Below are 12,855 nucleotides of genomic sequence, written 5' to 3' on the forward strand. Positions count from 1 at the left end.
AAACACGAGAAAAATTAGTATATTCCAAACAAATTTTACACGCTTTTGTAGCTGAAAGAACACTCTTTAACATTTTACAGTTGTTTTTCCCCAAAGTCCCATCGCTATAAAAATATAAAGACGCAAAGTGTACAATTTTAGAAGAAAAGTGAAATCATTGTAAAACTGGCATTTTTCCTGGTCCACGGATATAAGAATCAATGGTTAAAATTTTGTAAACTTTCCGCGAGGTTGGAAATCTGATGTTAGTTCGTGTTTTTGGATGAGTGGAAGACCGGGGGTGGTGGAGATTTTTTCGAAAGCAGCGCAGATAGAAAAGAGCGAGCCGACGCGACGTTATCCCTTTGTCTTTTTTGCCAAGAGGAAAAACAAGGTCGAGAAAGGGTTGAGCGACGCGTACTCGGACCGGGGGAAAAACTGGGAAAACAGTTAGAAATTCATGTATCCCCGTCACCTCTTTCCGCTCCTCTTTTTTCGCACGGGCCAGCAACAGTTTAACTGTGAAAGCGTCATAAACGACGAAGCGAGGAAACCGTACAATTGAACTCCATTTTCTTTCATTCCGCTCGGTTCGCTGGAAAAAGCAAATTCGAAAGAAAGGGTTGCAGGGGGCTTTTTAAATGAAGCCTTTATGGCCTTGACATTTCCCGCCCTTAGCGACCAGAGGCTCAGAAGCCAATTTATAGCGTCCTTCGGCTACCTGTAACCCTTTAACAGAACGAGCACCCGCTCGCGACGATTCCGTTAGACGGCTTTCTCCCCGTTTTCTCTCCTTTTTCTCCAAAAATGCGCTAGGGAAATATAACGGTCCTAGGGGGAAACCTTGGAGCGTTCCTCCCTTGGTTTTCTGTAATTTTGGATCACGACTAATGGCTCCGGTTGTTGGATGTTTCCCGAAGACGGCGAAAGGGTGCGACCCGTCCGATCGGAGAGAAAGCAGACCGTCCACGACGGAAAAAGAAAACGCGCTCGCCCTTTTCTTTTTCCGGAGAGAAATCGCCGACGCCAATTAGAGGATCGTTCGTATTTTTAAACGAAACCGGCTCGAACGCACGGTGTCGCATGGTTTCCGCTAACCACTCAATCCTTTGACTGCAATGAGACTGCCACTAAGTAGCCCGAGGTCTGCATCGCGGTGTATTCTTCTCCTCGACTTATGAAAATACAGTAATTTTGTCCTAATTCGCGGTCAGATTGCGCACAAAAATGGACAATTTGGGAAGAGGAGATACGATTATTCGAGCTCCGCGGCTCGTTTTTTTTGTGTTGACAATCAGTAACTATAAAAACGATCCGTGAGGCTCGAATAATCGTATCTCCTCTTCCCAAATCGTTCATTTTTGGGCGCAATCTGACCGCAAATTGGGAAGAAATTATTGTATTCGTAAATTAGCGATCCTGTCAAACTGTTGTCATAATTTTCACGAGTCGTTATTAGACTGCCGATCTCTAGGCGAAATAAAAATTCTCCGCATCGGTTTGCAACGAACGGGAGTTCGATCAAAATTGATCTTCATTCTGAACATTTTTATTCGGTTGAAAATAATCGAGCACAGTATTGTCAAATTTTTGTCTCGCATTTGACACTTTATCTATCGGCCGTTTCATAATGGTTCTCTTAAAATCGAAGATCACCAATCGACATCTTCTTAAACGATTGCTCGAAAGCCACAATAGTCCATCGAATTAATTACACGAATACAATGTAACAAGTTCTTTGGAAATTATTATTATAATACAAAATCGTCGAGAGCTCTTCTTTTAAAAACAGTTCAGCCATCGAGAAGCTTGTTAATAGGCTTTCGGTAATTAAAGCGTTAATGTGCTGTTAATCGATCTTGGACTTACTTTTTTTCATAAACGCACAAAATCCGCAGTCTAGTGATTGTAGATAGAAGATGTAAAAACGATCGAATCGCAACAAAATGAAGGCGCGAATCTAATGCGAAAATTCGTGCCAAAATATCTTCAATTCGTCTCCAACGAATTGAAATAAAATTTTATTTATTTATTTATTATATTATATATATATATATATATATATATATATATATATTATATTATATTTTTTATTTATTTATTATCGATGTTTAACTCGTAGCTATATCACATTTCTTCCCTTTCTCCCGCGAATCTTGTTCTCTGTCTCAGCCGAACAGGTGTCTTTCTATATTGCATACTAATGCGCGTTCTTGCCGGTCTAACGGCTAAATAAATAAATAAATAAACGTTTACAAAATCAGACGATGTAAACAGAAATTTTCTGTCTGCCGTACACAATTGTTGAAAGACAAAGGAGCGACGATTGAGCGGGTTAGGATCGTAGTGTCGTAAGTCAGATTTTCCTCGTCGCGGGAAGCAACGAGTGTTGTTGTTTACCAACGCGCGTATTGTTTACCGATCAAATTTATTGTCAAGATAATTTACGGCGATGCGAAAATTTACCGCGTCCTTATAATTCGTTATCGCTCGTCTTTTGTAACAATTCGGCAAGTATTACGCCGCGAAGATTCTAACCCAGTCGAACGGCCCGATAGACGAAAGATTCCGATAATCGTGTAACGCTCGAAGTTATCGAATATTCGTTGATTAGTTCGTTGTCGAAACAGATATCGTCGGATATCGAAGGTTACCGCGAACGAAAGAATCCTCGAAGGAGGAAGGGAGAAAGAGCTGGTGAGCGAGATCGGCGGCGAAGAAACAATTCGAAACAAAGTGACGGGCTGCGGGAGATTGGTGGGGGTTAAAAATGAGTAGTGGGAAGTAAGGGTTGACTAATGGGGTGTCGAAAAAATCAAGGTGACGCCAGAATTTGCAGAAAGCAAGTCTCCGGTTCGCCAAAGGGCGGGCGGGATATTGTAAAAGTTTTACGAACCCCGGCAACGGCGGGCTCCGATTGGTCTGGCGGCCGAGCCGACTGGAGAGGGTAGCTGCCCCCGTCTAGCTAAGTAAGCTGGTCACCACTTTGGGACTTAGTATCTCGTCAGTTTACCTCGAGCATCCATCCGGGTAGCAACTTGGGGTTGTGAATTCGTTCGGGTCGGTTTTCGAGTATTCGAATCACATCGGTTAGCTGATGCGTTTGCACGACGAACTCTTTCTAGATATTAGAGTGATCCCACTCTAGTAGAGATAGTAGAGCTTGTACTCTCTGTCACAGTGATCGGACGTTCCTTATTAGTGCACAGTGTAAGCAGTGTACAAGTAAGGAACGAGCAGGATTTTCGCGTCACGCAGTCGTACAACTCTGAAGTTTTTGAGATGAAGGTACGTGATCACAATTTGCAAAATCGATATCTCGTCGCTCCATCCGCGGCTCCGCGACTTGTGATAGGACTTGCGATAGGATTTGCGATAAACGTCGCCCGGATCTTCGCGGAGACTCGGATGAAGCCGGGAGTGCTTGCGAGCGGATCGCCGACGGTGTTTAGCGATTGTTTCGCGCGGCCCGATCGATCGTTTTTATTTTATCGCGAGTTTTTTGCGCCGCTCGTTTGTCAGTCCGTTGAAGCGACGTGTGCGCGATTATAGGTCGACTTTCAGTTCGTCGCGGCGCGTCGCCGGCTTTCCGGGAATCTTGCGAGGACCTTCGCGGCGACACGCGCTCGAAATCGGCCGTTGTTTAGTTTCCGTGTGTTTCGAAAAGCGTCGGAGCCCTGCGACATCAACGTCGCGAGCACCGGGAAAACAAACACCGAGGAAAATTCAATATGTCGACGGCGACGGGAGAATATCGGGAAAACAAACGCGCCGTGGTTTGCCCGTGAACTCTCGGACGGGACGGACGGGACAGGACCGGCACCGGTTGCGTCCGCGTTCGCCATAACGTCGCCGAGCGGATTCTGGTCTCGGCATCGCGATTCCGATTTCTAGATGCTTGTCTCTAAATTTTCTATGCATCGTTGTATGCCGAGAATTCGGGATTCCCTGGACCGGGCACCGTGAATCGTGGCGCCCTCGATCTTCGAATCCATCCGAGCAATCTCGACTTTTTTTCGGCCGATCGAAATCCCCGGGGGCGTATCGCGATTTTCCACTTTCATCGGCATTGTACTCGCGTTTTTCCTGCGAATACGTGGAATCCAGGTTCTCGGCACTGTCTCCCCCCTGTTTCGTCTATTTACTGTTGTGATTGTGCTTGGAATTTCGAAAGACTAGGATCGCTTCGACCTTTGTCAAAGTCTTTTTTCTCCTTGGCCGACCAAAGACGGGAGAAGGAGGCACGCTTTAATCGACTCGTAAACGTCCCTACTACGGAATGCGATCGCTCTCGAACGTGCGGCCTGTGCCGAAAGAATTTCGCGGGCGCGTGTTTCGAAGCCGCGCCTATTGATTCCGCGTGCTCGGGATCGCGCAGCCGGACGTCTTCCTTCGCTCTCGCGGGAAGAATCGTCTCCGAAAAGAGGAAGAGAAAAGGGGAAAGCTCTTGCTCCGTTTCTCTTTTCGTCTCTCGCTCGTCTCGCTTTCCCTTTCGAAAAATATGGTAAGCAGACTTACTCGCGGCAACTGGATAATTGCTGCTCCGGATCCGCCGGAAAACTTTCGTTTCTACAAGGGTTGTTTGTCTTCGGCCAGTTCCTTGGCTCGCTTCTCGCAGAACAGTCGAAAACGAGGCAACTGCTTTGAATTTTATTTACGACCACCGCCTCACGGGGTACACGGGACAATAGAGATTTCGTCAAAAGTCACAGGCAAAATCGCCGAGGACAACCCGGTCTATTTCCGACGGGTTTTAGGGTTTTGCTCCACTTGAATAATTTAGCAGAACCCTCAACCGGGTCTCAACCCTAGTACCTAGGACTCTAGTACCCGGAGAAAGACAATTACAGGTCGTCCTTGAAAGTGGCCACCATAAATCTCGCGTGCTCGTTATTGGATCATCGGGATGATTTATACAGTTACGCGTCGCGACGCTTCGGAAACCTTTTCATTTCTTTTTTGACAACAATCATCGTACGAGGATTCGTAGTCGCTCGAACAAAGAATATTTATTTTCGGTTTGCGAATATTTATTTTCGATCCATGCTCTATGGACGACCGGATTCTGTTCGAACGATTTCGATCAATTTCTCGATTAGAATGGTCGAGGATGAGTTACTTAATCGAGCGAAAGCAGCGTAGAAATTGGTAGATCGAAATATTGATTTTTATCGGAGAAACGAGAGATGGGATCTTAACGAATGTTCGAACAAAAACCGACAGCTCGATTCGGAGGATATTATTATTATTATTATTATTATTTTTATTATTATTATCATCGTCTATTAAACGGGCTAATTAACTTTTAGATCACAGACAGAAACGATACGGACAAATAATTTAGTTAAAGAGTATACACAGTATACATTGCGACGGAAGATTTGACAATCACGGAAAAAATTAATGTTGTTGCTGCTGCGAAAGTTTACATTGTTAATGACTCTATTGATACAATTATATTGACCGTGAAGAGTGCGCGGCGAGTTTCTTCTCTAAAGATAAGTCGGCGCCTAACGAAGAGATGCAAAGTTTAGACGCAAATTACAAAATTAAACTTAGAATATCAGGGACGTTTTCTTTTTTTTAACGGAGTAACGGGAAACGGGATCATATCGAATAATCGAATAAAAGGTTCAATTCGTACGATATCGGAGACCCTCGTGATCCTCGATCGACCTCGCGACGTCGATCCTCGATCGAAACAATTCCTACTACATATTTGTTGGCCCGCTCGAATAAACTGACTCGGCCATTCTTACGCGCCGTTACGATTCGTTCTTGAAGATCGTAAGTCGTAGGGCGAAATTACGCGAAATTACGCCAAGGGTAACAGGCAAATGTTGTCGAATGATTTTACCGGGAATTCGCTTTAGAATGTGACGCGTTGCCTACGAGCCGACATACCTGGCCAGCGAGAGAGACGAGGACAGTGGTTATTTATCGCAGTCGTACCCTTCTTAGCGGAAACTCGCACAATCGTCCGCAAATGTCCAACCCTTCCCACTGTCATTGTGCCGCAGCTTTACACCTGTCTTCTTACGCTATTCAAATTTTCGTCGCCGCCGCCACCGTGCCACCTTGGGGGTTACCCATCTGTCCTCGGAAAGGTCGTCTAACTGTTCACGGCCGCGTTTTAGCCATTCATTTATTTCCTTCATCGCCGGTCGGAACATTCGGATCCAACGCGAATGCAGATTTTCACGGGGGTTCAATATCCTCCGTGAAATTTCCGATTCCGAAATCCGTTTCACGTGCTAGGACGTTTGTTCTATCCTGATACACTGTACCCGAGGAATTTTTCTTTCGTCTTCTATCTCGCTCGAATAAGTCGGTCAGAAAATAACGGCCACTTTAATTTCCTCGATTTTCCTCCAACAGGGTACAAACATGCAAGGTAGTGCCGATACGAGCGAATCTCGAAAACCCACACGTAAAAGGCAACCGAGAAGAACACAGCAGCAGCAGCAGCAACAACAACAACAAGAGCAAGAACAACAACTGCAGCTGCAGCATGAACAACAACTCCGGCTGCAGCTGCAGCAAGAACTGCAGTTACAGCAGGGGCAGCAACAATTTCAGCTGGAGCAAAATATTCAGCAACAACTGCAGCCGCAGCAACAACAACAACAACTGCAACTGCAGCCGCAGCCACAGATCATCGGAGAGCAGCAACGACAGGCCCTCCATTCCACAACCACGCCCGGTTGGGGTATCGCGGAAAGAACCATCGTGAGTAATCGTTTCAACCCCGCTCCGATCGAATCCCCGCTCGTTCTCTCCCTCTCTCGTCATCCCCCGACATATATTCACCCTCTCGCTCTGTTTGCATCTCACCCTCGCGCCACCCCCGCGTCCCCCATTGTCTACTCTTTTTTTTCCTTCCGATCCCCGTAGTTCGGGGTTCGCCATCGTGTCTCGACCATCCCCTTCCGCCATCGACAAAATGTCGCGTTTCCATCGGTTCGATGGACTCGTCGCAGCTTCCGACGGTCTCCCGTGTCTCGGTCGCGAGATTCTTCCGCAGTTCACGCTTCCTCCCCCGCATCGAGATCGTTCAACTAACTTTGGATACGTTGTCTTACAGAAAAACGAATTAGCAGAGGACAGAAATGACGACTCGGGCGTGTCGCCCGACCATTACGGGAGCAGCCCGGACTCTGCGAGTAGGCGATCTTCTTCCGCGGTGAACAACAGCTTGTCGCCCGGCAGTTCAAACTCTCATAATTCTCCGAACCCAGCCGAGGGCAGCTCTTGCAATTATAATCAGCAGGGGGTGAAATGCAACTCTCCTCTCGAGTTGTCGGCGCAGCAAGGTTCGTCGGCGCAACAAGGTTCGTCGGCGCAACAAGGTTCGTCGGCGCAACAAGGTTCGTCGGCGCAACAAGATTCCTCGGCGCAACAAGATTCCTCGGCGCAACAAGGCTCCTCGGCGCAGCAAGGTTCGTCGGCGTCGCAAGGTTTGTCGGCACAGCAAGGTTCGTTAGCGCAGCAAAATTCGTCGGCGCAGCCAGGTCCGTCGGTGCAGCGGCGTTCGTTGGCGCAGAAACGTTCGTTGGCGCAGAAACGTTCGTTGGCGCAGCAAGGTTCGTCGGCCCAGCATCAGCCCGATCAGGCGATCCCTTCGACCTCGGCGTCGACTCCAGCGTCAACCCCGACGTCAACCCCAGCGACAACCCCGGCGTCGACCTCGGCGTCAACTTCGACGCAGTCGCCCGTGCAAGGACCAAGACTCGTGCAATGCCCGGTGTGTCAGTACACTACGTACAATAGGTAACTTAAGTCTTGTGATTTTAATAACGCTGCACAGTGGTTCCAATCGATGAATTAGCTGTTCATGACGATTTTAGCAATGTTTTAGTAATTCTGTAGACAGTTTTATATAGGTCGTTGTATTAACTAACATTATCCAGCAAAAAAGATCAAGGTGACTTTAAATTTTTCATTTGAAACAAAATTTTTGTTTCAATTTTTTACATTGACGTTTATAGAAGTCCGAGTACTAATGAATTTTTGTTGGTAACATTTTTCTGTCGAAGCACCGGAAAGAACTGAAAAAGGAATATTGCTTATAATTTATTTGAACATTAATATTCTTTTGACCAAGGAAAATTGTCAATGTTTCATATAATAAATATTTTTATAGAATAAGTTTTTATATAATAATCTTTTATACAATAATTTTTTCATATAATAATTTTTTAACCTCGATGCTTCGATTGTTACTATATCTTTTTTACTTAATAATGTTATAGTTGACGACAAGACGGATTTAACAACCACGACATATATAAAGCTTTATAAAGTCGATTAGAACTACTTGCGCGACGTGATCGTTCTCTCCTCGAGAATTTTTATCGATGGTTACGCGTTTCTGATGACAGGGTAACGTTCTGCGAACATCTGGCCACGCACTGTGCCTCGAAAAAGGATGTTCCCGCTTTCGTGAGGAGCGTGTTAGCTGATCTGTTCGGCACGTTGACGGAGGACAATCCCGAATTTGTGGATGAAGAGCCTGGATTGCGCGTGCCGCGAGTAAACAACCAAGGAAAAATTAAGACGTTCAAATGTAAACAGTGCAATTTCGTCGCTATCACCAAGCTGGAATTCTGGGAGCATAGCCGCGTTCACATCAAGCCCGAAAAATTACTTACCTGTCCAAAATGCCCTTTTGTAACAGAGTATAAGCATCACCTCGAGTATCACCTGAGGAATCATTTCGGTTCCAAACCCTATATATGTGATCTATGCGAATACGCGTGCGTGAACAAGTCAATGCTGAACAGCCATTTAAAATCTCATTCGGATGTTTATCAGTATAGCTGTGAAGACTGCACGTATGCGACGAAGTACTGTCACTCGTTAAAGTTACATCTGCGCAAGTACTGCCACCGGCCGGCGATAGTGTTGAACCCGGATGGATCGCCGAATCCGTATCCGATCATAGACGTGTACGGGACACGCAGGGGACCGAAGCAGAGGCCGATAGTCAGCCATGATGACGTCGCCCATAATCTGGCTCACCAAATGCCTGGACCGTCCGCACAATTCGAGACGGCGGCCGGTCATTTGCCTGTTAATCCACTAATTGCCATGAACGGGATCAACGGGATGAACGGTATCAACGGGATGAACGTCGTTAACCCCGCCGGCGCTATAAACGGGATCAACGCCGTCAGCGCTATGAACGGGATCAACGCCGTCAGCCCAATCAGTGCCTTGAATTTCGTCAACGGGAATCCCGGTCTGAAAGGAGCCGTTAACAATCAGCCGATGATGTCTTTTCCCTATAACCAATTGTTCGCCGGCTTCCCTCTGGCCCGGTTACGCGAGAACCTGGCCATTGAGAGCAAATTCCAACAACTGTTCAGACCGAGCGATGACAATGGAAACGTAGAAGAATCACCACAGAACCTGACAGTGCCAAGAGCTAACGCGACACCGAACAGTGGCTCGAGCGGATCACCGTTGCCCACAGCAACACAGACCTCGTCAACTTTAAGGAACGAGAATCCGCATCCAGATGACGAGGCAGTCCCCTTGGACCTTAGCAAACCGTACGCGGCCAATAAGCTTCAGACCAAAGTAAAGGCGAAGGGAACCAGCAGACGCAAGGGCCAGGCGGTGAAGCTCGATCGGAGAGTGCTTCAAGAGGACTCCGACGAGGAAATACCGCCACGAAGGCAACAGCCGCCGCGAGCGCAACAATCGCCGCGAGGGCAACAGTCGCCGCGAGTGCAACAATCGCCGCGAGTGCAACAGTCGCCGCGAGCGCAACAGTCGCCGCGAGTGCAACAGCTGAGAGGGAAACAGCAGCCACGAGGAAAACAGCAGCCTCAACAGTCGCAAGTGCCGCAAGTGCCGCAAGTGCCGCAAGTGCCGCAAGTGCCGCAAGGGCCGCAAGCGCCGCAAGTGCCGCAAGTGCTGCAACTGTCGCAGCAAGCACATCAGGTACAATCGGTGCAACAGGCACGACAGGTGCTGAAGCCGCAACAGCCATCCAGGTCTCGGCAAACATCAAGGCCTCGGCAAACAACGAGGGCAACAAATTCACAACAGACTCTGCAGCTACAACAGGCGTTGCAGCTACAGCAGGCGCTGATGTTACAACAGCTGAGACAGCAACAACAGCAAGAACAGCAGCAACAGCAGCAACAGCAGCAACAGCAACGACAGCAACAACAGCAGCAACAGCAACGACAGCAAGAACAGCAGCAATATCAACAACAGCAATATCAACAACAGCAAGAACAGCAGCCACAACAGCCGCAGCAGCCGCAACAGCTGCAACAGATAATACAGCCCCAACAGCCGCAGCAGCTACGTCGACGACGGTCGATGTACCAGCCAATACCATTGGAGCCCTCGGCTGCCAGCAATCCAGCATATCAGGCCCCTCAGCAAGTCAACGGCGAACGCTGTGTGTATCCGAGCAACGGATTAACTTGTCAATATTGTGAGATCACGTTCGCTAACGTGGTCATGTACAGCGTACACATGAGCTACCACGGCTTCCAAAACCCCTTCACGTGCAATATATGCGGCATCACCTGTGCTGACAAGGTTGCCTTTTTTCTGCACACTTGCAGAAACCAACACTCGTAACTTGAATCGGACAGGACCCGGCCGTTCTGGGTCCTGCACAAGTATTACGATATTCTGGCCGAGTCCGGCAAAGTGACAGAAACCTCTTTGCTGGTTAGGGAAACACGTTTCTCGATAACGTTCACCCCCTCGGTCCAAGTGATAGCAAAGTAATCGATCATACCTCGATTATGTTTGCAAATTAGTGCAAAAGTGTACGGGCAAGTACTATGTATATATGTAGATAGGCGTGCATATTATATACATTATATACATTATATGTATATATATACAATATATATACAATATATATATATACAATATATATATATATTATATTTTGATATACAGAAAAAATATATAGTTTATAATACATGGCGGATGCTTTCTAGAACGAAAGTTAGAGCGGGGGCCAGGTGAAATATCTCGCGAAACTCTGTGCGAAACTCTAATATTGTTTATTACAGGATCGTTTCTATATGCACGGTGGAAGAAAAAGGACGGTTGTTATTTTGCTCCGAGATCTCTCTGATCAGATATCTTATTCTTTTTTTTTCTCTAGATTCTCGTTCCAGGACTCGTTTCCGTCACGTTTCTTACGTATGTTAAGGATGCAACGTCATTTTCCAACCGGTGAAATACTCAGTGGTAGTTAAGACAAAGATCAAAGCAGGGTCAGATAGCATGTATCTCGATTCTAGTCGGAAAAAACGGTGGAGGGACACTGTATGACGGTGGTCTCCGTACGCAATCAAAATAAGTTAAGAAATTACAAACTTAAAGAATTAAAGTAAATTAGCGCGTGGACAAGAAGGGTGGATAATCGGCTGTGGCATGTTCAGGTATCTCTGAAACGTTGTCTCTTATCGTGTACGAGCGGGAACGCGTGCGGATAGAGAAGAAAGAGTCGATCCGAATTTCCGATTTTCAACGCGAAGCTTCAACGAGTTCTTAACGTTTTTTCCCCCCCAGTTGACGAACGTTACCGATACCTCTCGGTTCCCTTGCTTCTCCCATTGGGAATGAGATTTTAAGTTCACTCACTGCGATTGCCTTCGTTTTTACTCGACACGTTTCTCTCCAGTCCTTTTAACAAGTTTTTTCGTTCCTTTCTTTTTCATTTACGTTGATCATTTTTTATTTGTTCTTTCCCCCAACTGACGAGAAGCGGACGGCGTTGAAGGTCTGCCCCGGCGACCGGGGGGATCGCTCTTTACGTTTTAAACAATGGTGTAACTTAGATTCTTCTTAACCGACGACCCGTTCAGCGTTCACCGCGGATGTCTTATTGCGACGTTTATAAGTTCAGCGAGATTTTTGCTGTATCGGGAGTCCATTTTTTTTCCTCGAAGCGCGACCGATGGTCGCGCCCGATTTTTAAGGATCGATACTTCGGTAATTCCTGACAGTTTGTCGAGAGGGTGCGAGACTGCGAGACGATGAGACGACAGTGTTTCGGCAAAATGTCAATTATATAAAAAAATTATATAGAGAATGTTTATATTTTCGAATACGATGAGGTGACACGCTGCCGGAAATCTAGCATCGTGGTCGATGCGGGAGACCACAGATTTCTTTTTTCTTTGTTTAAAATTATGTGTGCTCTTTTTTACGACTATGTCCATTGACGGATGTATTATAGGGAGAAACGTTCGATAAGACTGAGAAGATAAAAGTCTGAGAATTTTGTTCGCGTAATGTTAAGTCGATTGGTCGGACTCGCGACGCGATGCAAAATCTTTCTCTGATTACTATTTTTCAGTTTCCATTGGCCAGGCGCGCGCGCCTACGCCCGCCTTTTTCCTTTTTGGGGGGTTTGTCTTTTTTCGAATTGAAAATAGGATTATTTTGGGTTTGCTTTCGACGATTGCGCGAGTCGACCAACAAATATGGTTCCTACTTGTAGCATAAGATAGTTTAAGGAGCTTGATGTTTATACATTCCTCTTTATATAGTTTGTACGAAGATGTATATACTTTAAAAAGAAATAAGAAAAAATAAATTATTTATCTACAGATAATCGTCTCCGTTAATCTTTCCAACAACAGTCCTGCAAAGAATCCTCCTTCAAATATTTTTCATAATTTTTAATAAGCTGACTTTAATAAATAGAATTCAAAATCGATGCTATAATTAGATGGTTCAGAAGCCAATCAGTGTACGTCCAATAACCTTAATATTAAGATAAACAAGAATCTTGCAAATTAGCTGTAAAAAAGATAACAAATTAATAATTTTTTTTATTTCGTTTAGTTATTCCGTGGGGAATATAATTGCCGCTATCTATCGTTTATT

General features: G+C 46.0%; 1 protein-coding gene across 1 annotated transcript; it reads left to right on the forward strand.

Annotated features, from left to right (window-relative positions):
- The first annotated feature begins 3,000 nt into the window (after positions 1–3,000).
- Hb (hunchback) lies at positions 3,001–12,580 on the forward strand. Its single transcript, XM_076524798.1, has 4 exons — positions 3,001–3,267; positions 6,358–6,708; positions 7,064–7,749; positions 8,361–12,580. The coding sequence occupies exons 1-4, from the start codon at positions 3,262–3,264 to the stop codon at positions 10,579–10,581; spliced, it is 3,264 nt and encodes a 1,087-aa protein (XP_076380913.1). The 5' UTR covers positions 3,001–3,261; the 3' UTR covers positions 10,582–12,580.
- The last annotated feature ends 275 nt before the right edge of the window (positions 12,581–12,855 follow it).

Source organism: Megalopta genalis, chromosome 10 (assembly GCF_051020955.1).
Source record: "Megalopta genalis isolate 19385.01 chromosome 10, iyMegGena1_principal, whole genome shotgun sequence".
Classification (NCBI taxonomy): domain Eukaryota; kingdom Metazoa; phylum Arthropoda; class Insecta; order Hymenoptera; family Halictidae; genus Megalopta; species Megalopta genalis.